Source organism: Ambystoma mexicanum, chromosome 8 (assembly GCF_040938575.1).
Source record: "Ambystoma mexicanum isolate Mex_15411 chromosome 8, UKY_AmexF1_1, whole genome shotgun sequence".
Classification (NCBI taxonomy): Eukaryota; Metazoa; Chordata; class Amphibia; order Caudata; family Ambystomatidae; genus Ambystoma; species Ambystoma mexicanum.
The window spans coordinates 1657292691-1657318167 of record NC_090929.1 but is presented as its reverse complement, the minus strand read 5'-3'; the positions used below and the strand labels follow the sequence as shown (position 1 = coordinate 1657318167).

General features: G+C 48.4%; 1 protein-coding gene across 3 annotated transcripts in view; it reads left to right on the top strand.

Annotated features, from left to right (window-relative positions):
* Nucleotides 1-25477, top strand: part of CACUL1 (CDK2 associated cullin domain 1) — a 598839-nt gene that overhangs the window by 478909 nt on the left and 94453 nt on the right. For all 3 annotated transcript variants that reach the window (XM_069611925.1, XM_069611923.1, XM_069611924.1), the window contains exons 6-7: nt 8997-9086; nt 24492-24630. In XM_069611925.1, coding sequence (XP_069468026.1) covers nt 8997-9086; nt 24492-24630 — 229 coding nt within the window. The remainder of the gene's footprint in view (nt 1-8996; nt 9087-24491; nt 24631-25477) is intronic.

The window sequence follows — 25477 nt, the reverse complement described above, 5'->3', positions numbered from 1 at the left end:
GGTGGAGGGAGCTCTTCGAGAAGTCTCCTCCACTTGAAGAACTTCCTGAAACACAAGTCAGGGTCCAAGGTAGGGCTGCTTTTTTGCATCACACCCTGCAAGGGCGACTCCTTTCCTAGGACTCGTCCGAGTGGGAGGGACCGTTCAGATTCTCGCACAAGCACAGGTACCGAGGCTCATTCAGCTACCGGCTGCCAGGCCGAGGGGTCACTAGATCCTTCCAGAGACAGTACTGGGGGACTGCATGGTTCTGTTACCGGTTGTCCACCCAAGGTGCTGTGCCCTACTACCGGACAAATGTCAGAGGGGGTGCTTGTATGCAGCACTTCCTGCAACATAGCTATGGGCACTATGCCTTCCAGGCCTCATCCTGAGGTGCAGGGTAGGCCTCAAGCTCCACTGCCAAGAGTCCAGGAGGAGGCCAGGCCCAGCAAGGCAAGCACCCAGGCAGGTAGCATGCAGCCCCGAAAGATGGCTGCCGCGCCAGACAAAAAGGCTGCTTGTCCGATACCACCCCCGTTCAGGGAGCAGGTGGGAGAGTGTCCAGATGGGAATGGTCTTTGCCATGTACGTGGCCTACAGCTTATCCTTCTGCGTCGCAGGGCAGATGTACCCCGCAACCAGCAAGGTAGAGTATGCACAGGCTCCAGCAGCCTCCCGCTACTCCGTCAATACCACCTGCCACCCCACCGGCCTGCGAGGACTTTTTTTTGAGAAATCACTTGCGCTTATGAGTTTCCCACAGATGGGTGCCATCCTTTGGGATGTGATCAGGGACATGCTACCTCCAGTCCTGCTTCCAGCGCCTATAGTCATTCCTCCAGCGTCTTTGGCCCCTGTGCAGCCCCAGCTGCCCACACCGGGTCCTTTTTGATTCCAGCTTTCCTGCCTCCTACAGTTCAGGCAGTTCCACAGCAGCCTCTGGCTCTGGTCTCCACACCTCAGCCTTCAGCGCCCAGCACTCCTCTGGCGCCAGACCAGCCTGACGCCCTGGTTGACACTGACAAGGAGGAGGACCCTGACCCACATCTTCAGCCAAGGCCTTCCATGAACGACTTGCAGGTTTGGCCGAATACTTCGGCCTTCCACAACCCGAGGTGGAACAACCTGAGGCAGGGGTCCTGGCTGAGGTCCTCCTAAGCCCTGCGGCCAGAAAGGGGATCCCGATGCAAAAGGACATAGTCGCCTTGGCCAAAAAGGGATGGCTTAAACCCCATTCGGCACAGCCTACCAATCAGTGCCTCAATGCCAAATACAGGCAACTGGAGTGTGATCCACTCTTGCCGTTTGCACACCCTAAGCCACACTCTTCTGTGATTGCCACGGCCTCACTCTATTCCAAACCGCAGGTAACCTAGACTACCTTGTCTTCGGCACTTCTAGGCAAGAAGTAGAAGATCTTGGAGGCGTATGGAAAAAAGATTTATTCCAACGCTTCACTGCACCTTCATCAGTCTAATGCAGATGCTATGCTTGCAGCTGTTCACCAGATGCTTTGGCGGGAAATGTCCGACTTCCTTCCAGAACTTCCGGTGCACAGTCCGGCACTTTTAAAGGCGGGGCTGGCAGAAACTAAAATGGTGGCACAGGACATCATGGAGTCCGCTGTTGCGCATATAGACATCTCAGGCCGTGCCATCTGCATTGCCACGGACATGAGAAGGACAGCCTGGCTACGGGCGACCAAGTTTAACCCAGACGTCCAGCAACGCATATTGGACCTTCTATTCGAGGATGGCAACCTTTTCCATTCCACCACTGATGAGGAACTTGATGAGAACAGTTCCCAAACTGCGAAATCCTTATCTATCCTCACGAAGGCAACACCCAAAACATACAACCAGACGCACAGGCGTTGTGTGCGGGTTTTCCCGGCTTCCAGGAACGAAGTTCCAGGCAGCCCAACTGTTCTCAGTCAGCACTGCCACAAACACAAGGTGGGGGGGGGAATAAGGGCTTTTTTCAGTCCCCCTCCTCAACCTCAGAGGGAAAGAAGGCATGACACGCCTCTGGGTCGACGTGTCTCCGGTGAGGTGGTTGGGGGGCCTTCACGCACAGTATTGGCGCTCAAGGTTTGCGGACCTCTGTATTCTATCCATAGTGTCCACGGGTTTCTGCCTACCAGATCCTTTCTCCTCCCCTCCCACAGTTTGGGACAACAACTCTGTTGGCGGAAATTCGATCGCTCGTAGATAGCCAGGCAGTGGAGGAAGTCCCAGCCTCCCAGTGGGGTATGGGCTTCTACTCCAGAACTTTCGCCATTCACAACAAGAACCAAGCTGCCCAGAGAGTTGTTAGATATTTCCACCTTGACCCTCTCGCTTCAAAAGTTCAAGGTGGTTACGCCAGCGCTTGTTGCGGAGACACTGCAGTGGAGACTGTGCTCCCTGGACCTGAAGGACGCTTGCCCCCCCCTCCCCCGACCCTTCCTGATGTTCAGGATCATGGGCTTCCATTTCCAATGCAAGGTTCTACCTTTTGCACTCAATTTAGCCCCCAGGGTCTTCACCAGGCTGGTGAATGCAGTGGCTGGCCTTCTCAGAGCCCAGGATCACCAGGTCTACCCGTACCTGGACGACTGGCTCATCAGGGCGAGATCCCCAGAGGCGGTCCAGATCATCACCTCCGCCTCATAAATACGCTCCACGAATTGGGATTTTCCATCTATCTCAGGAAGTCTCAGCTGCTGCCTAATCGGAGCCTTACTTTCCTGGGCCTCATCTGGGACACAAGCTCCGAGAGAGTTTTCCCTTCACAGGACACGATCACAGCCATCAAGACGGCCACAGGGCACTTTCTCAGCAGTGTGTGGTGACCTCAGCTTGGTGGTACCAGCACCTCTTGGGTATCATGGCGGCATTCTTACTGGCAGTGCCTTACACAAGGCTGAAAATGAGAAGATTACAGCTGCACTTCACAGCCTCATGGAGTCAGGAGCGGGGTTCCCAAGCGGAGCTTGTCAGCATTCTTCCTTTTTTCCACCAAGACCATCTGGTGGAGCACGGACAGCAACTTGCAGATTGGCAGGCCCATCCGACAGTCGGCACCTCAACTTCCCATCACCACGGATTCCTCCTTGGAGGGCGGGGGGCTACCCTGGACAACCACAGCATCCATGAAGTTTCGTCCCTTAAGGAGCAGGAGGCTCATATCAATTGGCTAGAGCTGAAGGCGATCTGGCTCGCTCTCAAAGCCTTCCTGCCACATCAGTGGCAAGGCGATCCTCCTTCAAACCGACAATTCCACCAGCATGTACTACATCAACAAGCAGGGTGGTACCATGTATCCTCCCCTATGCAGCTTGGCAGTCAGCATTTGGGACTGGAGAACAACATTCGCTTGAGCTCAATCCACCTCCCGGGAGAGTCCAACCTGGATTGCAGACAGATTCAGCAGATTGGGTGCAGACAATTACGAATGGAAATTGAACTAGCAGGTCCTCCAGGGGATCTTCACAGACAGTGGCATCACCAGGTGGATCTTTTGGCCACCTGGTACAACAAGAAGTGCCCTCAGTTCGCGTCCTGGCAAGGACAGGGCCTCACTCCGTGGACGACGCCTTACAATTACTATGGAACGGCATCAATGCATACGCATTTACTCCCACTGCCCTGGTCCACAGGGTGATCTGCAAAATAAGGGAGTCGCGTCACTTCAGCATCATCCTGATGGCTCTGTGGGTGCCTGCGAGACCATGGTTCTCGGAGCTCCTCAGCCTCTCGGACCAGCTTCTGATTCACCTTCCACTGGGCCCAGCTCAACTTCAATCGCAACATGGAGGCAGGGTCATACAACCACGCCCGCAGATGTTAGCCCTCGCAGCTTAGTTCCTGAGCAGGTCACACTAAAGCATCTTTGTCACAGGCTAACCTAGACCTCAGACAGGGTGCTAGGAACGATGCTACTAGGAGCCAGTACAAAAGCAAATGGACTAGGTTTTTCCACTGGGCGCAGGCAAAGGAAGTGGATCTGCTTACTTGCACATTGGACGATGTGCTACTCTCTGCACAACTCGCTCACTCAGGGATGCAAATAGACACATGCGGCAGCCGTCGGAGCTTACAGGAACTCAGATGAAGATGTTTTATCCTCCTCCAACCCGGTGGTTAAAGGACATCTGCTGGGCCTCATTAGGCTCTACCCGCCAATCAAGAGGCCACACCAGGTATGGGACCTCAATGTAGTGTTGGGTGCCCTGGCGCACAAACCTTTTGAGCCAATGACATAAGAAGGCTTTCTTGGTGGGTCTTACGTCTGCACAGATTAGCGAGATCCAGGCACTGGTGGCTTCAGAACCTTACACTATCTTTCATAGAGACAAGGTGGTCCTGAGAACGCATCCTGCGTTCTTACCTAAAGTAGTCTGTGCGTTCCACCTAAATGAGGAAATGGTGTTGCCTCTTTTCTTAGTGGACTGGATGGATGGATGGATGGATGGATGGATGGATGGATGGATGGATGGATGGATGGATGGATGGATGGATGGATGGCAGGCGTGCCCTGAAATTCTAGCTGGACCGGATTAAGAGCTTCCGCAAGTTGGAGGCTCTCTTTGTCACCATCGGTGGGTCAATGCCGGGATATCGGGCTTCTAAGGCCTCCATAGCAAGGTGAATGGTTTCAGCCATCAAGGAGGACTAATAGGGGCAGCACAAACCACTTCGGGCGAACATGCATGCCCATGCTATCGGAGCCAGGGCCACAGCAGTCGCTTTCCAGAGGCAAGTTCCGTGGCAGGTCATCAGCATGGCGGCCACGTGGGCCATTCCCTCGACCTTCTGCAAGCACTGTTTGGATGCCGGCTGTAAGTCAGACACAGCTTTCAGACAGGCAGTATTAAGGAACTTGTTTTCTTAAGGAGGGTCACTTCTCCACCCTGGGGCTACATTCAGTTGTAATCGCCCATGCAGTATGAAGGAAAGGGGACGGGACGTACAAGTAATGTTGCTCTCCGTAGTGACTAACGTACTCATAGTCCCCTTTCCTCCATATGTCCCACCATCCTCCCCCCTAATAAAACTGGTGTCATTAGGCAATGGTAATATTGTCAATGGGGACTGAGGATTGGTGCTGGTGGGCAGAGTCAGAAGAGCGCATGCTCCCAGGGCCGTGCCATCGCGCGCCTCTACATTTATTTAAAGGGGGAAGAAGATTTGGTTCTGGTGAAAAAGGTTCCGTCCCTCATCCCTAGCGGGGGACGCCCATGCACTATGGAGGAAAGGGGACTATGGTGCCAGAGGAGGTGGTGTCCTTTATCGAGTAGCAGATTCCTTTGCCGGCTCTGTCGTCCGGACTCACTAAGGAACTTGTTGAACTTATTGGAACAAATATGAATGTAGTGCATGGTTGGATAAATGTAGTGCATGATTAGGGATTGTTTAAGTATAACTTGCAAGTTGAAGGTGCTTCTCAAGGGAATCGGACATTGAGGAGGGGAAATACACATTCTGTTATTTTTTTATTTTTTTTTTATTAATTTTTTTTCCCACACTTTTGCTTTTTGGGTTTGTTTACAATTCTACCCTCATATGTAAGTGTTTATAGTATATTAACATTTGCGTTTAGGCTTTTAATACATCTGAATCATTCAGTTAAGAGTTGTGCAGGCAATAAATTACGTTGGTCTCCAATTTAAATTGAAAGATTTACTGGGAAAGTGTGTAACAAGTACTAGAACTTATCAACACACATTGCTTTTTTCGTACAGCTTTAAAAAAAGCTAGCTTTTCAACATTTAATTATACTGTCTAGGCACAAGTTACAGAGGTACACACAAAAAATACATTTGATCTGTATACGAAAAGCAAGACACATGCCCTAATGGGTTTGATGTGTAGATGAGAAGCCGTCTTTAAATGCCCATTGCTTAGAGGGAAAAAGACTTCAACAGATAAACAGAAATTGGGATAAAGTCTAGCAATTAAGGTTTTAGCATAGACAGAGAGGCAATGCTTTCCATCATGCTCAAAAAGCAGTCTCAGCGTTTTTGGCACTTAGTTAATGGGAATAATAAACTACAACCTCACTTAGAGCTAAATCCCATTGCTGAAGCAGTTTGAAAAGATTTCTATACATATTCTATTACTTTTTAAACTTGGATATGTCATTTGGTGGAAGATATCTGCCTTAAAATTAAGAACTTAAGGGCTGGATAGACTCTCTAACTTCATATTAAAGAAAGGTCCAAAGTATCAGAAATCCTCTTCTCTAAAATGTTGATGCTGAAGCAAATGCCATTATCATGAAACACTGACATTTATAGTGTCGATTTTTAAAAAGGGTGACCGCCTCCAGCCATCCATTTATTGTCCAATAACTTTATTGGTTGCCTGTAGAAAAGCAGATTACTCATTGGAGTTCAATTAAGTATCAATGAAACCTTGCAGTTGTGGTTTAGGAAGGTTACAAGGACTGGCCAGAATGGGCTAATCTTAAATTTCTTGCTTTTGTAAGCTTGGGAGAAAAGTGTCCCTTATACATCGCTTTTGTTGACTTAACTATGGCTTTTGATATTGTAAGTAGAGAGCGTGTATGGTTCAAACTTTTCAAATGGGACTTTTCTGCCTTCCTAGTTGACATCCTTAAAACCATGCTATTACCTCTGTCCAGATAAGACTGGATGCTTCAGGCCAGATGTCTAGCCCAATCAAGACCTTGAAGGGTTGCGTCAAGTATCCATCCTGGCTCCTGAATTATTTAGCGTGTAGATCTCAAAGCTAAAGGATCTTTTATGCACAGTTCATGGTTTTCTGTTGAAATTGGGATCTGTGGCATGCCCCTGGTTGGCATATGCAGATGATGTAGAATAGCTTGACCAGACCGCTATAGGCCTTCAAGGTCTTTTGAAGCCCTGAATGACTATATGGAAATAACCGGCCTACATATTACTACTCAGAAAACCATAACTTTGGTTATTTTCTCTAAAATTAAAGGTTGTTCCTGTTCATGGAAACTAAAATCTTTCAAACTTGAAGTTATTGAAAACTTCACCTATTCGAGTGGGAATGTCCTAAATAAAATCAGTAGCACGAAATGTTGAAACAATCTTCCATTGAAAGCTACCGCTTAAGTAGTCCAGATGAAACTAATACATTTTAAATTTGGCAAATTATCTTTACCACTTTTGAACTTTTAGAAGTCTAAAGATATCCTCTGCCTGTGTTAAGGTGCAGAATTCCTTCATTCTCCTGATTTTAAGCAGGATAGAATCTCTGGAATATTATGTTGAAGAATGTCCTGGCACTCCCCAAAGAAGTTCCAGCTCCAATAATCCACTGCAAGCTTGATTTGACCTTGCTTGCAGATCAATTGGAAAAAAGATTCTGCAAAATCCTTATACAGAGAAGGTGTTCAATTTTTCAAGGTTATTTAATCAAGTCACTTATCTGCATAATGATTTTTTACAACTTGTATTTAATGTATTCTCCACCAATGAAATGGTCGTTTGGAGGAATCTCCCACTATCTAGATTGTCTTGCAGATTCAGCTATAACATTGATTTATACAATGTATGAAGAACATCAGAGAATTTTTTCCCCCCAATATGTTCATGACTCATCATTTTTAACAAGTTCTGATTTCTGAATTCATATCTTAGAAGGTACACAAATGTCCTTAATTTCAGAGGTTAAATGTATTAGAACATTTTACCTGTAACGTAAATGAGGAAGGTTTGCTTGTGATTTCCTCTATGCTCTGTAGATTTTTCGTGAATAGGTTTAAGGTTGTTTCTTAATCTTTTATATTGTTGTTTTGTATTTTGTCATATTGGTTTCATAAGGATAGGCATTTTTTCTCTACATGTGATGCTGTCTTAATGTTTTTTGTGTGAAAAGTTTCTTTATATGACAAAATAAAAATTGTCCCTACTTTTACTGTCCCCTACCTTGTTTGTACTTCCCCTTAACTGATCTGAATGTTTCAAGACTAAGAACTCCTCTCCACTACACCCCTTCCACTTTAATGCTGCATAATAACTTTGCACACAGTGAGCATCTTATAGCTGAACAAATAATTAACATTTAATAAAATGTTAATCTGTCAGTAAGCATTTGGGAGCTGTGCACTACCAGCAAACCGTGTGTTCAGCCCAGACACATGCTGCTAAAGGTCTACGCACCTTTGAGAATGGTCACACTGAACTGCTCCTCATTTCATATTGTTAAAATGAAGGACAATATTCTGAAATCATACTTAAGGGCCGACTTCCTTTGGTAGTTGTAACTGCGCTTATGTAATTCTTTAATGGTGCCTAAAGACACTTTGAGTCTGCATGTATGAAGGGTCAAAAAATATGTGCAGGAAATTCACTTCTGCAGAATCTTTACATACACACATATGATTTGATGACATTCATGCATAGCAATCCATCCAAAGCTGTAAAGGTTGATTTGAATCTGCTGGCATAAACTTGGGCCTCATTATGACCCCGGCGGTAGCCAATGGGTACTTACTGGGGCATTACAGCCCTAGCGATCCCAGTAATTCCCCATTGCCGGGCGCCGGGAAAAATTACTCCCATTCGAGTCCCATTGGACTCAATGGGGAGAACGGATGCAGCGGCGCTGAGTGCAGCAGTGCCGTGGCATCAGTCAAGGTCTGCGAGCGGGTGCCGTTCCGCCCGCCAGGTCACACCTGGCTGGCTGAAAGGCACCCGCTCCCAGAACTCGAGTATGCAGCTCCAGTAACAACAGTTCCGGTAGTTTACCGGCACCGTTTTTACCGGACTGGCATACTCATGAGGCCCAATGTCACTAGTGAGTCCAGAAGGAGGCTGACAATTCCTTCCCTAGCATATTTCTAAAGTACGGTGCAGCTCTTCTCTTGACTACCTCACTCCCTCCTCTATTGGATAATAGCGCATGATCTTAATCTGCAAGATCATGATGTGTATGGCTTTTACAGCAAGTTTGATTCCTTATAGTATGTAGAATGTGGATTTTCAGAAGGTACTCCTTTTTCTTCTGCACATAATTTGCTTTCTCTTCTTGTTTCAGCTTTACTCTTAGATGCTCAGTCAACTCCCTTTCAGATAACCCCTTCAACCATGGCGAATATCGTGAAAGGCCTCTATACCCTTAGACCAGGTAATGTATCTCTTCACATCTTGCTTGGTACTTATGTGAATATAGAAACCTCTTGTATATTAAATGATGATCATATTCGGAGCAGTGAGCAACCTCTTGTTTATTAAATGATATTCATATTCGGAGCAGTCAGCTGGTAGAAAGCTAGCTGGTTGGGTTTAGTGTCGGGTTCATGTAGAGCACTCCGCATAGAAGTTTGGAGCCAAGTAGCGACCCAAGAATACAAAGCCACAGAGTTCTCCATGCCTATTTTTTGTACATATAAAAACCTAAAAATTGGTGCATTGTTTTTGGGGTTGGGGAGTTCTATTCTCATTTGTTAGCAGGGTTTTTTGTTATTTTCTAATTGTTATAGACTGAGACTTCCCTTACAGCATTCTGCAAAGGGCTAAAAACCACACTCTTCAACTAACTCAGCCATCTCTCCCCACATACCCTCTCCTAGCCCCTCATTTGCACTCCTCATGTAACTAAGTATGTATTGTATTGTAAATTAATGTTTTCTGCATTTAATAACGGTTGTAACAGCGCCACAATGCATATGGGCTGCTGCGTGCTTTATAAATGCTAATAAATAAATATTCCTTAGAAATAAAATAGAACGCCATGAGTTCCAAAATTCTTAGTCAGTACAGCGATTGATCTTAGTTTTCATCCGCCTTATCGGACTGTGGGTCATTGCCCCGTTTGCTAAATTTGCTCACTCGCACACAAGCAAGTCTTCTATTGATACACATTATCTAGGTGCTTACGGAAAAGCAGAAACATTCCCTTTGTTGAGAACGTAATGTAATTGGGCAAAGAAAGTATTTTTTTTTTGTTGTCAATAGTTGATTGAACTGGTGCATCCTTTCTGGTGGTAGATCAGATGAGGTTATCCAGTGGTACCAGTAGCTATTTCCTTATGTCCCAACACAAAACCACACCTGTTCATACTGATACGTCCCGTTTCCTCCCTACTTATGGCTTACTGCCTGGGATGGGACCAGAGCCTAGAGGCGGAGCAGCAAGAAAATCAATAAAGCTAGCAAGTCACATATAGGTACATGCAGCATGTGTAGTATCTTCCCAACACATGCCCTCTGCCCCAACCGCCTGTCATTTTCTGTATGTGGGTGTGTTATGAACTTTTTGCGACACGCCTGTATTGCTTTTTGTTTGGGACCTTGTGATCTATGCATGGGGTTAAAGGTTTCAGGCAGTGTGGGTCAACGGCAGGCATGAACTTATTTGCAGTGTCTAGGCACCGATCATAATTGGGGGCTGTGTTTTTACTGTCGCGCCCTTCCAATGTGGGCTCTTCATTTCAAGAGGTTGGGGGACATTTTTTACATTTCTCCAAATAGCATTGGGTTCCCCCTTTTGTAAAATATTTTAAAGTATAAGGAGCGTAAACATTTATTTTTAGTTAACCGGTCCGGGTAACATGTTTCATGCATGCTGACAGGTGTGAGAGGTTCTTCACGTAGCTTAATCCACCACAAAGTGCAAGTCACTGGCACTCCCACTGAGGTGCACTTGGGACTTTGTTACCGGTCTTCAGACCAAGGCCAATATGACTTTCACTGGGTCCTGGCCTAAGGGGAGCCTATGGCTTTCTATAACTCTCCGAAAGGCTGAGGGCTTTTTTCTGCTCATAAATTGGCAAAAAGACTCAGGAGAGCTCTTGCCACTCAGGCATGTCCATCTTTCTCCAGCCAGTGTCTGGTGACTAGGCAGGAATTTGCTTCTGCCATACCAGACAAAATCTCCCCTTCTCCTAGGGTTGATTGGAGTTCTCCCCTGAGAAGGGATCCATACTACTGAGCTTTCCCTCAAGCTTCTTTATTCAGAATTCTTCAACCTATAGGGGCAACAGGTGCGCACCTAGCCTCTCCCAGATTGATTTTGGAACTGGTAGCCAGATTTCATATCTTTGTGTCCTTCTCTCAGACGAGGTACTTTAGGGGTGTAGTTAAGGAGGTCATCCTGCTGACTGTGTAGGCCCACGTTTCCTAACACCTTTTCCTGCCACAGTGACCAGACTTGCTCCTCTGCTGTTTCCATTACTCTAGTGCCATCCTCAGAAGGGTCTATGGTTTCTTTATCTTCGTATGGTCCTAAACTCTGAGATGCTGATGCAGACCATGACGAAGAGGCGCTTGAGGAACTTCATTGATATAGGATCTGTACAAGCAAGGATACTCTTAGTGGAATACCTGGAGTTAGATTTTCCAGCGTACCGTACCCTCCATTTGAGTCAGGGTTCTGGCTTCAGTTCTTGCTTGCAGGAAAAGACTTCATCCCACTACAGCCACGTGTACTTGGAGGAGTGTAAGGTTAAGGAGACTCCTCATCATGCCCTATTAGCAGTAGTGCCAGCAGCCCAGGCAAAGGGTAGACCACCCTCATCTTGGTCAAGACCTGCTTCCCTTCCACCATTGCGGAAGGAAGTAAAAGCCCCTAGAGAATTGGGGTAAGATGTCATACCATAGCAGTGCTCTTCATTTAAGACTGGCAAACACAGAAAACTTGTATCCTGAATAAGATGTTGGTTACCTATAGGGCTTGCTGAATCAAAGGTCTTAGTCCATGACAACTTACAGGTAACTTCATGTATTGGTGATACTACTGAAAGGAACTCTTCATATTCTTGAAGTGTAGGATAGAGGTGGTAGCCTGCCTTCTCACAGCCTTACTCTGTTTCACCCAGTGATTGATGTGGAAGTGACAAAATAAAAACCAACACGGACAGTTAAATCCCTCTAAATCTTTCTGGTAGGTCCTCATCTCTAAAGGGTAATAGGATCGGAGAGGCTCAAGCCTTTATGGTTTTCTAGGAAATGAGATTCAGGAAGAGGTCCGCCAAGGAAAAGGCAGAAAGAGTGCAGGTTGCATTAGCTCCTGATAAATCTTATAATTGACTTTCTCACAGCCCAGTGTTTCGATACTCGTGTGAGAGGCAGATTATCACTTTATTTCCATGCTTAAGTGGCCATCACGAAAGTTCAGAGTGCTTTCAGTGATCCCTTCAGGTTTCAGGCTCCAACTTCACTTCCATCCAATTGCTCCCATGCCCTCCATTGCCCACACAACACATTTCATGGAATCTGCAGGAATGAATCCACCACAGGTTTGTTTGGATCGGAGCCTTAGTGTATGTTCCCTCAGGGACTTATTGATTCTTTGCTAATCTGCAAGTGGACAGAGGGGAGGGGGCGGTATCTGAGGACTGAATCTTTCACTTTTAAATGTTTTCGTTCCAATTGAAAGATAATGCCATATCTCAAGTTCTATCAGCACATCAAGAGGGGGGGAGTGGGTGTGTGCCTTAAAACCTTCAGGATGCTAATATAGGCACATTACAATTGGGCTGATCATCACAGATTCCTGCGATGTTCTGTGGACAACCAGTTCAGGGTACTCCCATTTTGGCTCCTCTGGTGTTTTCAAAAGGGTTCCATGTGATCATGGCAGTGCTCAGACCGAAAGGGGTCTAAATTTACCCCGGCTTGGGCTGTTGGATGACCAGAGCCTCTTATCCAAGGTCAATTCTGCTAGCTGCAGTTTACAGTTCAACTAATGTCTTCACTGGGCCCACCTGTGAATGTCAGAATGTCTCGGTTTATGCCGACACTGAGGACTCCGTACATAGGTTTTATTTGGGACATGCAGTTGGGGAACACTTTTCAAACTAGCAAAATAATTGAATCGCTTCAAGAACTCTCCCCAACAATGGCCCATCCTTGCCAGGCCCAAACAATATTTATTTTTCCAAGGAGCGCTTGGATTAATTGCCTTATGCATCCCAGTGGTGCTCTATGGCTGCACATATTATGTTGACTTATACTGCACACTACTACCTTCCAGTGGCTCAAAGCCTTCCTTCCCATCATTCACGACTGCAGCTGCAGGCTGTTCATTTTCACAGGGAACACTGCTGTGTTTTACCTAATCAAGCAAGGGGGCACAAGCTCTTCGGTGCTATTGCCTGGTGACTCAGATCTGGAGCTGCTCTTAGTCGCACCATTTTTCAGATGGCGACTCGTTTTGTGGGAAGAGTTTGAAGTGTTGAGCAGGAGAGTTTGCTCCACACGAGTGGATCCTGACAGATGACGTTCTCTCCTAGATATTTGTGGTCTCTGAAGGGAAGGGTCAGGACACATTGAGAGACGTTTCTGCAATAGCAACTGCTCAGTTTTCGGTAAGCATTCCATCACTCCAGCAGAAATTGCGCAGAAGCCTAAACTTATGATGTCATTGCTCCCCAATGGCAGAACAGGACATAGTTCTTGTATTTTTGAAAACTTCCAATGATGGGCTGCTTTTTTGTCTCCACTCCTGTCGCTGTGTTTAGCAACATGGAATCTGAGTAGTCAATGGCTTGACAGAGGGATTGTGGTTCCTTATCTTGACTAGGTGGTTCTTAAAGATGAGCGATATCCTTCTCGGCAGCCACACCGCACTGGAAGTGTTACAAGACTACACAAACTGGAGGACGAACGGAAATGAGTGAAGAAAGCTGAAGCTAAAAAAAATAAACACTTGCAGAATAGAGTAGTGGGACGTCAACAGGTTGTCGCTTCTTATGAGGTTAAGGTCTTTGGGAGCAGATTGGAGTGAGCCTGGGGCATAGGTCGTAGGCGCTGAAAGGAAATAGTCTGGCATCAGAGACCACGTCAGCAAGGAAGGCGAGCACAGTGAGGAGCCCAAAGGGCAGAAAGGATGGGAAAATGATCGGATCAAGAGGAGATGTAGAGGAGGGGGTGCGTGGGGGGGGGTAAGTAGTCCTGGTGGGAAACGGGAGAAAAAGGCAGAAGACAATACTTGCGTAGAGCAAAGAAAACACAGCATCTTGGATGAGCTTTGAGCAGCACTGAGTTGTAGCCAGAACAGTCTGCAGCTATCTCGTGCAGAGACACAGAAGTGCGACTTCTGTTATTGTGAAAGGGACATCCGCTATGCTGGAAGCCTACACGGTTTGCCATGTTGAAATGAGCAGACACAATGTACTCGTATGTCCCTTCCTCTTTCCTCCACCCTTGTGGGCTCCCGACACCATGGGGGCAGTATGGGAACCTTTGCCAGCGAAAAATTGAGCTTCTGCTTTGAGTATAGCACTCTGGGGCGTTGCCTCTGGTGTGGCAACGGGCCACCAAGGTCCTGCCCTCCAGCTCCTCGCCTCAGTCCCTTTTTCGCACAACGGTGTCAGATCTGGCAGCCAGCAAAGGGACTTTTTTAGCTTTCCACTTCCCCCCCCGTTTTTCTTTTTTCAATCTTATTAAACTTCCCTTCGGTGCCTCGCCTCCCCCCAATACATGTCTGCTGCAGGAGACTTCACGAGCTGTGCCTCATGCGACCGCTCATTCCTGGCCTCGGACCCCCACGCACTCTGTCTTGAGTGTTTGGGGCCACGCCACCGCTGGGATACATGTTCGGCTTCCAGCACTCTCGGTCATAGGGCATTAAAGAATCGGATGTTGCAGTGGAGGGAGATCTTCTACACATCTCCTCTGCCCCATCTTAAGGACTACTTCTCCAGGACCTCTCGCCAAGACAAGGTAGGGGATAGGGGTCCTTGGATTCAGGTTCTAGCAGGCCCATGGCCTTTAAAGCTACCGGCTACCAAGTCAAGGGGTTCAGGGGCTCTTCCAGGCACTCCGGGGGCAGACTTGAGACCATCCATGCTACCGCCTCCCAAGCGGAGGGATCTCCGTGCCCCTACCAGGCTGTCCTCGGAAGGGCGATCAAGATCGTCTTTCAAGCCCTAGGGGTATGGGATTGCCGATTGCCACCTCCAAGAGTCCGTCCTTGGCACGATCCAGCACGGTTACTGGCACAGGTGCTGAGGGAGTCCGCATACCGGAGCTCTTCCTGAGGTTGTGAGTCAGGGCGTTTCGACAGCCGGCCGAGGGCTTAGCGCCTACCAGAGCGATCGAAGGTCGACGCTTAAGCTTCGGGTTCATGACCAGAGCTGTATCCTCCTGTGTCTGAGTGTCTTACCTCAGATCCTGTGGCCATCTCCACTTCTTTCTTCCACAACTTCCTCACCTGAACCGTCGGATTCCAGGTCCTTAGAGTGAACATGCCGCTGGGTCAAGTAGTCTTTCCTTTCGTGGTGGAGTCTGCCTGCCACGGAAGGAAGCCACAGTGAATGCTTGTTAGACAGCAGACCTGTGGCTCTGTTCCCGTGATCGGGCTAAATAGGGAAAAAGCCAGAAGGCATAAAAAACCCTTTTCCAAGGTCTCACAGGTTCCTCCTATTATGATGGAATGCCAGCAGCGTAGACAACTTCCCAAGCCAGTTGTTGAGCGAGTACTTCCGTATTTCCGGGTGGACAGTGTGGCTGCAGTCCTGCGACCGAGGGCACTCTGAAAGGACTCGTAGCCAAACAGGAAAAGAAGGGAGAGTCAGGGAAGCGAAACAACGGGAAGCAGGAAGGTAAGAAGAGAGGAGGGAAGAAAGGAGAAAGAGGACGCAACTGCAAAGCTGGCGGCACCACGTCTGCGAGGATGTGGATAGCCCAAAGAGAACACCAACTGGACTCCGCTAGCGAGGAGGGAGCACGGCAAGGGAAAGACAGGTAGCAGCAAGGCAGCAGAAAACAAGATACGCGAGTAAAGAAAGGCACACAAGCGTCGGACCCAAGGAGCGGATACGAAATCCAAAGGGTTGCAACGTGGGAGCCGCCGGAAGGAGAGGGAGGGAGGGAGGGGGTGGGGGGAGTTCCTTCCGACGGATGCCGCGCGGCAACCACTAGACCGCTATTCCTGGGAACCACGGGATGCGTAATGGAGCACTCAGGGTCATGCGCCGCACCGCAGACTCCAATGCGGAAGTAGCTGCCAGCCATGGCGGGGGAGGACACTGAGGCCTCTCTCGGATCAGTGCCTTTGCGCCCTCCCGCCCAGGGTGTGGCGCAAGGCTTCAAAACATTGGAGAGGCCTGTGGCAGAGCCTGCCAGGCCGATGGCCATCTTGGATCCAACTCAGGGGCCCACCCGTGCTTTCGCCCATTGAATGGGCTTTGCGTGATGGTTCCATCTCCTTCCCTCTGGAAGCGGCATCGGATTATACAGTACAGGCATCTGGTCTCCTCAGGGATGCATCTGCCCATCGCAGTCTTACAGCTACACGCCTCCGGCGCCGTGACCAGGAGCGGAGGTCCAGTCCCTAAGGACCTGGCGGCTTGCGAGTGTTCGGCAGAATCCAGTGCAGTTCCCTTAGGGAGCACTACACCAGATTAGGACCACAGGTGAGAGCAATAAATCCCCTTTTGTATCAGTCTGTAACACAAAGATTTACTTGGTATCTGTGGCTGAGCAGCCAGACTCATCTCAAGAGGGAGATGAGCAGTATTCAGGGTTTACACAATAGGTATCACAGTACTATGGAACAAGGAAACACTAACCAAAGCTTTGTATCAAAAGGAGAATATATTCTATGCACATCTAGTTCAACACATAAATCGCAGTTGATGAAGTAAGTTAAGTTCAGTCAAGGAAAAGTATATACAACTCCCTAATCAATTGTAGACAAGTTTGCGGTAGGGTGAAAACTGAGCAAAACGGCACAGTGAAAACCAACTACAAATGGCACTCTATCAATTTAAAGAAAGGGATGGAAAGCATAAGTTAAACTGAAATATCTTCAAAAACCCCCTAGCAACACTTCCCTGATGTTTTGTGAACAAGAAATGCACAGTGACACTTTAGCAGAAAGATAAGTGAATGAAAACTGAGCAAAATGGCACTCCACAAGTTAAAAAATTAGGAAGTAAGAGGGGTTTAGAAGATTCAGGTGTATCAACACATTTCTTATTGAAAATCAATATAGTGAGAGCAGATCTAACAAATCAGCCAGAGTCAATAGGCCTGAGCCAGAGTCAGTGGTACAGGACCGAGAGCTTAAGAGCAAAAATGTTCTTGTAGTTGCAGTCAAGTCTTTGGTAAACGAATATTGAAAAGGTAGATGCGAGGTGAAAGACAATATTAAGAGAGAGGGCGGCCAACCCACCAAGTAGATAAAGGATTTAAAACACCTTTAGGGCTACCACGCGGAAAGGGAGGCCTGGCGGAACAATGTACCTTAAACGTGACGAAGTGGCTCCTGCGGTGGCGGTTGTTTCTGGTAGTTTCTGCAGTTCGAGGGGTCCAGCAGAGGATGAGAGGCTCTCGTCGTGGAGGAAGGTTCGAGTCACTGCACTACCCAGGGATGAAACCAGCCACGGTGCTGCCAAACGAAGTTTAAAAGGTACGCTCCTTTTAATCGCGGTCTGGGTCGATAGCTGCCTGGCTATCCGGTCTCCAAGTGCTGGGCACTGTCGATTCGACCAAGGCAGGTCCGGAGGAGCGATGGGTGAACTGGTTGTTCCCACCAGCTCAAGGGGAGAAGGCTCTTTCGATGGAGATCTCCTCTCGTCGTGTGGAAGAAAAGTGGTGAGACGATCCGGCAGTGCTTTACCGGTGGTGTAGATGCTGAAGAGGTCTGTGGCTTCTCTCCCCTTCGGTTCCGTAGTTCCAGTGGCGATGTCTTGCTCTTCCAGTCCTCGGGACCCTGCTTTTATGCAGAAAGAGACCCATTCATACAGCCTAGTTGTAACTCACACAGTGGAGTGGTCTTCTTGGCGGGAGACCCTCCAGCCTATCGGGTTAGAGTGCGACCGGAGTTGCTGCAGCAACTCTGTCCAGGGGTTCTACTCCCCCCCCCAATCCCCCTCCCTCCCAAACAGACCCACCCCAGACTCGGAGGCACCAAAAGGAGGGCTTCTTGGCAGAAGCCAGCCAAAAGAGCAAAGAAAGGATCCCCGACCTTAGTTAAGAGTTTAGAGTAAGACACGAGAAAGAAGTTATATTAAAGTTCTGGCAAATAAAAGTTAATAATAAAATAAACCAGCGGTATGTAGAGGCTGTCAGTGAAAGTGTTAGCCTCGCGCAATGGGAAAATCCCATAGGAAAATATTTGCAGTTGAATATTCTTGGTAGTAACCACTGCCACCAGCCAGAAACTTTACAGAGCGAGACTTTAAGGTAGTCCCTCGAAAATGAACCCAAGGGGAAAAACTATTAACCCTTTCCAGTACCTCCATAGTAAGATGGGTTGGACTGGTTAGGTTCGTAAGATTTGACCAATGGATAAAGCCAATGGGGACTTTACATGCCCTGGGAGACAGTAGTCAGTCCCAGGGTATGGAGTCTGTTTGGGGGTCGCTATGACACCCCTGTGTCACTGCACTGAGGGTGCTGTGTAACACATGTGAATAAAGATGATTCCTATGGGTGATAGAAAATCCCATAGGCATTAAACACAAAAATAGCCTAGAACACACATAGCAAAAATGCCTAAGCGTGGGAAAAAGAGTCTCACTCTTAGCAGGTAAAAAGAAACTAACCCTTCAAATCCAGCAAAGCTGCTGGGGGAAATTAGCCATAGAATGAGAATTCTCCCTAACAGCGAGGACCGCTTCCTCTTCCTCATGATATGATTGATAACGCGCTTAATACCCAGAGGTTTTTAAGCGCGGACCCGGGGATCAAACCTGTGTTGCTTCGTGTCGTCTTGCTTCCAAGACAAGCACGTTGCCCCTGAGCTATCCTCCCGAGACCTCATGCGTTCCCCTCAGATGAAAGGGCTCCTGAAGGATATTGTGGAGGTCATCCCGCAGGTGGCGCCTCCCTGAACCCTTCCTCTGGGTACTCCTCCTGTGGCACCAGCGCTACCTTTTCCAGTGCCGGTCCCAACCTCGGTCCAGGCCCTATCAGTTGTCCAGACCACTCCTCCACCTCCTCCTCTACCACCAACGCCTCCCCTTCAACAGCTATTGGCCCTGTCTTCGGCTCTGGACTTAGAGAGAACCCCGTCGGGACCTCTGTCCCAGGGCCCAGACACTTCTCGCTTCTCGGTCTGTAAAAAAAAAAAGAGGGACAGGGGGCCAAGGAGTAAGAGGACACCCAGACGATGAACCCTCAGCATTCGTTAAGGCCTTTCATGACCGCCTTCAGGGCCTGGCGGAGTTCTTGGAGGAGGGGGTAGGGGGTGCCCTCTGCCTGGGGAAGCCCCTCAGCAGTTGGAAGTGCTAGCAGAGGTGTTGGAAAAGCGTACCACTATCCGGTTGGGCATCCCTCTCCAGAATGATGTCCTTCAGGTGGTATGAAAGGTCTTGGAGAAGCCCAGGGCCAATGCCCAGATGAACAGGTTGGACAGCAGGTTCAGGCTGACAACGGGGAGCCAATCCTCCTGGCCTCCCACCCGCATTCTTCATTCTTCAGTGGTGGCTGTGGCTCCTTATATTCTAAACCATAGTCTTCGTTGTCTTCCTCCCCAGAAGCCACCTCCAGTTATCTTTCCAAGGAGTCTTTAGGAAAGTGCTGTCATTCCATCTCAGGACTGCATCTGTGACAAGCCAACGCAGACTTGGCTGCAGTTATCCAGAAGCTGTGGTGGGAGCTCGGGAATTTCTGCCCGACCTCCCTTCGGGCAAGCAGGTCTCCTTCAAGGCCGTTCTGGCAGACACCCGGGCCATTGCGCATGATCTCATGGAGTCTTGGGTCTCCCACAACAACACAGCCAGCAGAGGGCTGTACCTTGGTGTAGAGATGAGAAGGGAAGCATGGATGCGTGCCACTACATTTTCATCTGACGTGCAAGAACGTATCTTTGGTCTGCCCTTCGAGCACATGGACCTTTTTCATTCGTCGACCGAGGACGACTTGACAAGGAAAAAAACCTCAACTCAAACCGCCAAGTGTTTGGCCTTGCTGATGAAACCTGGTAAGAAATCCTTCCCTTAGTCCCAGGGAAGGACCTAGTTCAAACCCCATGCGTTCTCAAGCTGCAAGGGGTTTCAGGACCGTGGTACACAGAGGCCTGACATGTCACCTAGCGACAACAGGAGAAAGCAGCAGAGGACTTTGCACAGGGCTTTCCGCTCCCCCTCCTCTGCTGTCAGGGAACACAGTTTGCCTGTGGGGGGCGGTTTGGCTCTTTTCCAGGACATTTGGAAGCATGTTTTCAGCAACCCGTGGATCCTGTTCATAGTCGCCACATGCTTCAGACTTCCTCTTCGTTGGCCTCTACCATCCTCTACTCCTCGTCGTCAGATTAGGTCATCTTTTACGGGAGGCCTTTTTCTCTTGGAGATGCAGGCGTTAGAACCGCTTCCTCTTTCAGACAGGGGCTCCAGGTACTATTCCAGGATTTTTGCGGTACCTAAGAACAACCAGGCAGGCTTGAGGGTTGTCCTGGACATGTCATTTCTAAATCTGTCGTTACTGCTGGAATGCTTCAAGATGATTACTTCGGCACACATAGGCGAGTCTGTGCAGGGGGCTGGATGTGTTCCCTGGACCTCAAGGATGCATACCTGCATGGAGCCATCTACCAACCGCATCAGATGTTTCTGTGGTTCACGATTGTCATACCACTTTAGGCCTGAACTTGGCCCCTTTGGCTACACAAAGTTGAGGAATGAGGTGGCGTGCCTTCTCCTCCTGAAGGGCCATCATCTGTACCCTTACCTGGACGACTGGCTGGTGAGGCGGGGTTAACCGAGGCCGTGTTGCACTCCTGCCAGAGATTGGAGGATATCCTTCATCAGCTGGGGTTCTCTCTAAACCAGTTGTGCCCATCTCAGGAGCTGGTCTTCCTAGGGGTCCGTTGGGACACTACCGTTCAAGAGGCTTCTGTCCCTCTGCTAGGCAGGGGGCACTTTCTGGCCAACTCGACCTCCTCGGCATGGTGGTTCAAGCATATTCTGGGCCTGATGGCCTCCTGCCTGCTCACTGTACACCACGCTTGTCTCAAAATGAGGCGCCTCCAGCTCTGGCGACCAATTGGGATCAGGAGACAGGGTCTCAGTCAGACAGGATCCCAATATCACTGCTCCTACTACCGGATCTTCGCTGGTGGATGACGGATGGCAATGTTTCAGTGGCAGCCCCTTCACCCGTCTGGATCCTACCGTGGTGGTGACGATGGACTCCTCGTTCGGTCTGGGGGGCGGGGGGGGGTTACTCTGGAAGCTATGCGATTCATGCAGCATGGCCCAGGTTGGAAGCCCTCTTATTTATCAACCTGCTCGAGCTCAGGGCAGTGGGCCTGACCCTCATCAGGAACAGGTCTATTCTGGACCGGATGGACAATTCTATGATATTTTACCTGAACAAGCAGGGTGGCAAGCCACACCCCCCGCCCCCCTCTCCCCCAGCATGGAGGCAGTATCGATCTGGGAATGGGCCCTGACGGAGGGGGTTTGGATTTCAGCTGTCCATTTCCCGGGGGACAGCAATGCAGAGCTGCTTGGGGTTCAACAACTATGAGTGGGAGTTGCACGACGGCTCCTTGTTGCCCCTCTTCGAGCTTTGGGGATTCGCAAACCTGGATTTGTTTGCATCCCCATCGAATTCCAAGTGCCCCCAGTTTGCTTCGTGGGCAGGACGGGGGTCTCGGAGATGCTCTGTTTTCACGGCCGCAGGTGTTATCCGTTCCCGCCCACCCCTCTGCTCCAACAGACCCTCGCAAGTTTCAGGCTTGGGTGGTTTGCAGCCTCATCCTGATTGCCCCCCCCCACCCCCCACTGGCCTTCGAGGCCCTGGTTTTTGGCTCTGCTGCAGTTGTGCTCCCAGGGTCCTGTCCACCTTACGATATCCAGCAAGGGATTCCTGACGCAGCAGGGCGTGGCAGTGGAACATCCGGCCTGGTTCCTGACAAGCTGAGGCGTCATCGTGCTCACTTTTTGGATGACCACTGGGACATCTTTGAGCAGGCCAGGAGGCACTTGACTCAGGCCCGGTATAAGAGTAAATGGACTAGGTTCTGCCCTTCGGCTTGTGACAAAAGCCTGGACCCAATCAATTGTCCTCTGGATGACATAAGGCTTTTCCAGCTAATCTGGCTTGTTCCGGAGTTCAGGTGTATACTTGCTGCCCTTTTTTGGCAGCCATTGGGGCTTACAATAATTCCCCTGAGCATGTGTTTTCTTCAGCCAACCATTTGGTTAAGGCCCACCTTAAGGGGTTGTCTAGCCTTTTCTAGGAGGATGGACATGGGCAGGGGATGGAGAGCACCCTAACTGTGAAAGATCTTAGGCTGTCATAGGCCCATCAGAGCCTGCAAGTAAATGTTTTAACAGAGGACCATCGGTGCAAAATCTACTAAATAACTAAGGCACCCTACTAATGCAGCCGCATTTTCCTTTGAGGTTACACAGCAACCTTTTTGACAATCACTCCTTGTTGCTACACATCTGATAGCATATACTTTCCCAGCTCACAACCTTAGTAGTATTGTATGCCTTATTAAAAAAAGATATCCGTGCTCAGGGGATACATTTTGTACAGTGCTAGCCTTTTACACTTGGGATTTTTGTTACTTTTATATGTGCCTAAGGACAAATTGGTAGCAGCAATTATATATTTACAATTTGTTATTTCTAGTGTGTGGACATTTGTGTTTTCCGCTTATGGCTAGTGCCCTATAATGGCCATGCCACGAGATTGTCACTTTCTCTTTGGCCTTATTGTTTGTCCTTTTTTTCTGCCTTGCCTGGTCAGGAAATCTCATGTAAGGTCATGCACTTGCCCGGGAAAGCGGCTGCTTTCACGGGCTAGTGATGCTTTTGTGTGTGGCGCTCAGGAAGGGGATGGGACTGTCTGGTCCCATTCCACATTCCTGGAGCCAGGGAGTCTAGGTGTGTAGCATGAGTGAAACCAATAGTTGTACCTTATTGGACAACTACTGGTAGTTTGAATGGTGCAGATCCTTCGTTGGTGGGCTTGGACTTGCTTCCAGGCTGGATAAGAAGAGGACTCCTACAGCCATTTCTTCTGCTCAGCAGTGGAAGGAAGAATCCCCCGTAGAACAGCAGCTGACAGGAGATTGGAAGAAGACTCATGAAGAGGCCCAGCTTCCCTTCTTGCGCCTCGCCCGGTGAAGCCCTGTTGGGCTTCCTGATCTGTGAAGGCACTGTGCAGTGTTTCAGCCCCTGGACTGGTGGAACCAACCAGTGATCCAGCCATCCTGAGCCTTCGGAAGTGTCCCTGGATCACCTGATGGACTGTCCTGCTCTCCAGTTGGCTACCTCACTAGAACCGTTGCTGTTATGCATTTGCAGCCGGAACCTTGGCGGTTGCTAGCTTGTGGTACAAATCACTTACCTGCCAAATTTCATTTTCCCAGCTTCAAGGTATCCGGGAAGGACTTCTACAACTGCTTGAAGGGTGCTAGCCATCGTCTGTGTGCAGTGGCAGTCACTGGAACTCTCCTTCCTACATCCCGTGAAGTGCCTGAAAAGGTGTGCATTATACATTTCTCAGTCGCCAAGGTTTGCACTTGGCTCCTGGACCTGACCGTAAGAATCTTTGCACCTGCAGCTCCTGGAACCCAGCCAGTCATCTGGGACAATCCGAATCAGCAGGGATTTGAGGGGGTATTTGTGGTAAGTAAACTCAAAGCATTTGTTGTTCCCTATCCTCCATCGGATAACATTGAGAACAAGTCTCTTTGTATCCTTCCATTCCACTGGTTTTTGGTTGTCTAACCCGAGTAGTAAAACCTAAAAGATAACACATTTTACCTACCTAGTAACTTAGTTGCATCTCTTGTTTCGAACAATCTCCAACATAAATAACCTGCTACAGATACATTCTGCGGAGAATCATTGTGACCTTTGGGCACAAGGCCCCACTCTTCTTGGGGATTGGACTGCTGAAGGGAAGGAAATTCACTTGTGACTTGGTTCCATCTTATGCACCACTTTACCTGCCTCCTTTATTGATTGATTTAATTCACTGAATCCATTTTAAGAAACTACGATGGACTGTATATATGTTTGAGTGTTTTGCAATATTACGATCTGCTGGTTTCATTGTGTGTTTAAGGCCTAGAATAAATACTGTATTTTATACATTCCTGTCTAAATTGAATTAGTGCGTGCTTCACTGTGTGGACCCCTAACCCAACTCGCACTCTCCTGAGAATAGCCTTGACTGCTATCCATTGCTATCTTGATTGGATTTTGTCTAACCTGAGATCCCCTGTTCACTATAACTAGGGTGGCCTCCTAAGATCTGTCCACCAGGGTAGGTTTCAGGAATCCATCTTAATAGCCAGCCACACACTAGTAACTACCCCGAGCCTCATGCTGGGGTGTTTATAGCTCTGCAAGCTGGATCCGGTGGAGTACAGGCCGCACACCAGCCACTGCCCCAAACATTGGAAGTAAAGAACATTGAGCAATTCTTTATCCTGCCTAAATGTGGTTAGTAAATTTAATGCACAACTTGTGAAGCTATAACTCACGTCAAACTGCAAAAGTGCTGTGAGAAATATTTCTTACTTCTGTTGAAGTGGTATGGGAGTGTCCTTTGGTGTGTGGCACATGCTCGCAGTTCTACTCTATATTCTGTGTTCTCTTCCTTTTCCTTGTAGAGTGGGTCCAGCTAGCGCCAACGTTATTCTCTAAATTCATTCCGAACATTCTCCCTCCTTCAGTGGAATCAGACCTGCTAGAATACGCTGCTCAAGATCAGATGTTTCAGCGGGAGTTGATACAGACAGGATTCACCAGGTAAGTGTGTGTGTGGAGCCATTGTGTGGACAGAGCCCTGTGGTTATTGGCGAATCTTTGCTTACATTTCAGTGTAGTAATTGTTTAATGGCCTCACCGAGATCACAGTACCCTTCTGGAAAGAAATGCTTTTGCACATCACCTGCAGGCCTCTTTTAGACTTTGACATGTTGAGAGGAGTGAAGTCACAGCTTCAGTATAGTGCAAACATTTATTCTTTTGAGGTTGATGCTCTTCATTGGGCTTAAAATCCTGTATTGATGGTTTGTTTTACATTTAAGTCAGAGCTTATAGGAAATGACATAGTTAACTAGCTGTAGAGACATGCAGCTTGATCCTTAAGATGGACTGTCTGAAGAGGGAGTGGGGGGGACCAGCGGCAGAAAAGTGGGAGTAGCGAACAATAATGGTGACTAAGGTGTCAGAACTAATGCTGTTTATATAGTGTGTTTTAGCTGTAGACTGTCTTCAGGACACAAAGTGAGAAGGAAAGTGTGAAAGAGAAGGGGACAGCAAATTAATTCAGTTTGAAGAGAAATGGTTCTCAGGAGATGTGGGATGCTGGGTGGTGTAAGTGCCGTTGTGCCCAATCGGGAGCGCAGATGTGATAACCTAACGCAGCATGCACTTTATCTTTACAACCAGCTTTCTGGGGTCATTGGACTAATAACAGTAGCAATTAGTGCAATCATGTCGGAGAAAGGTTTAGTGATACCTTGAATTCTCAATGGATCGTCACTTGTTTGTAATGGGCTGAGCATAATGCATTTTCTCTCTAAAGAGATCCAGTGAGCCCCAATGGGCTAGTGTACTGTGACGGGGCGTCACGCCACAAATAACCACGCTG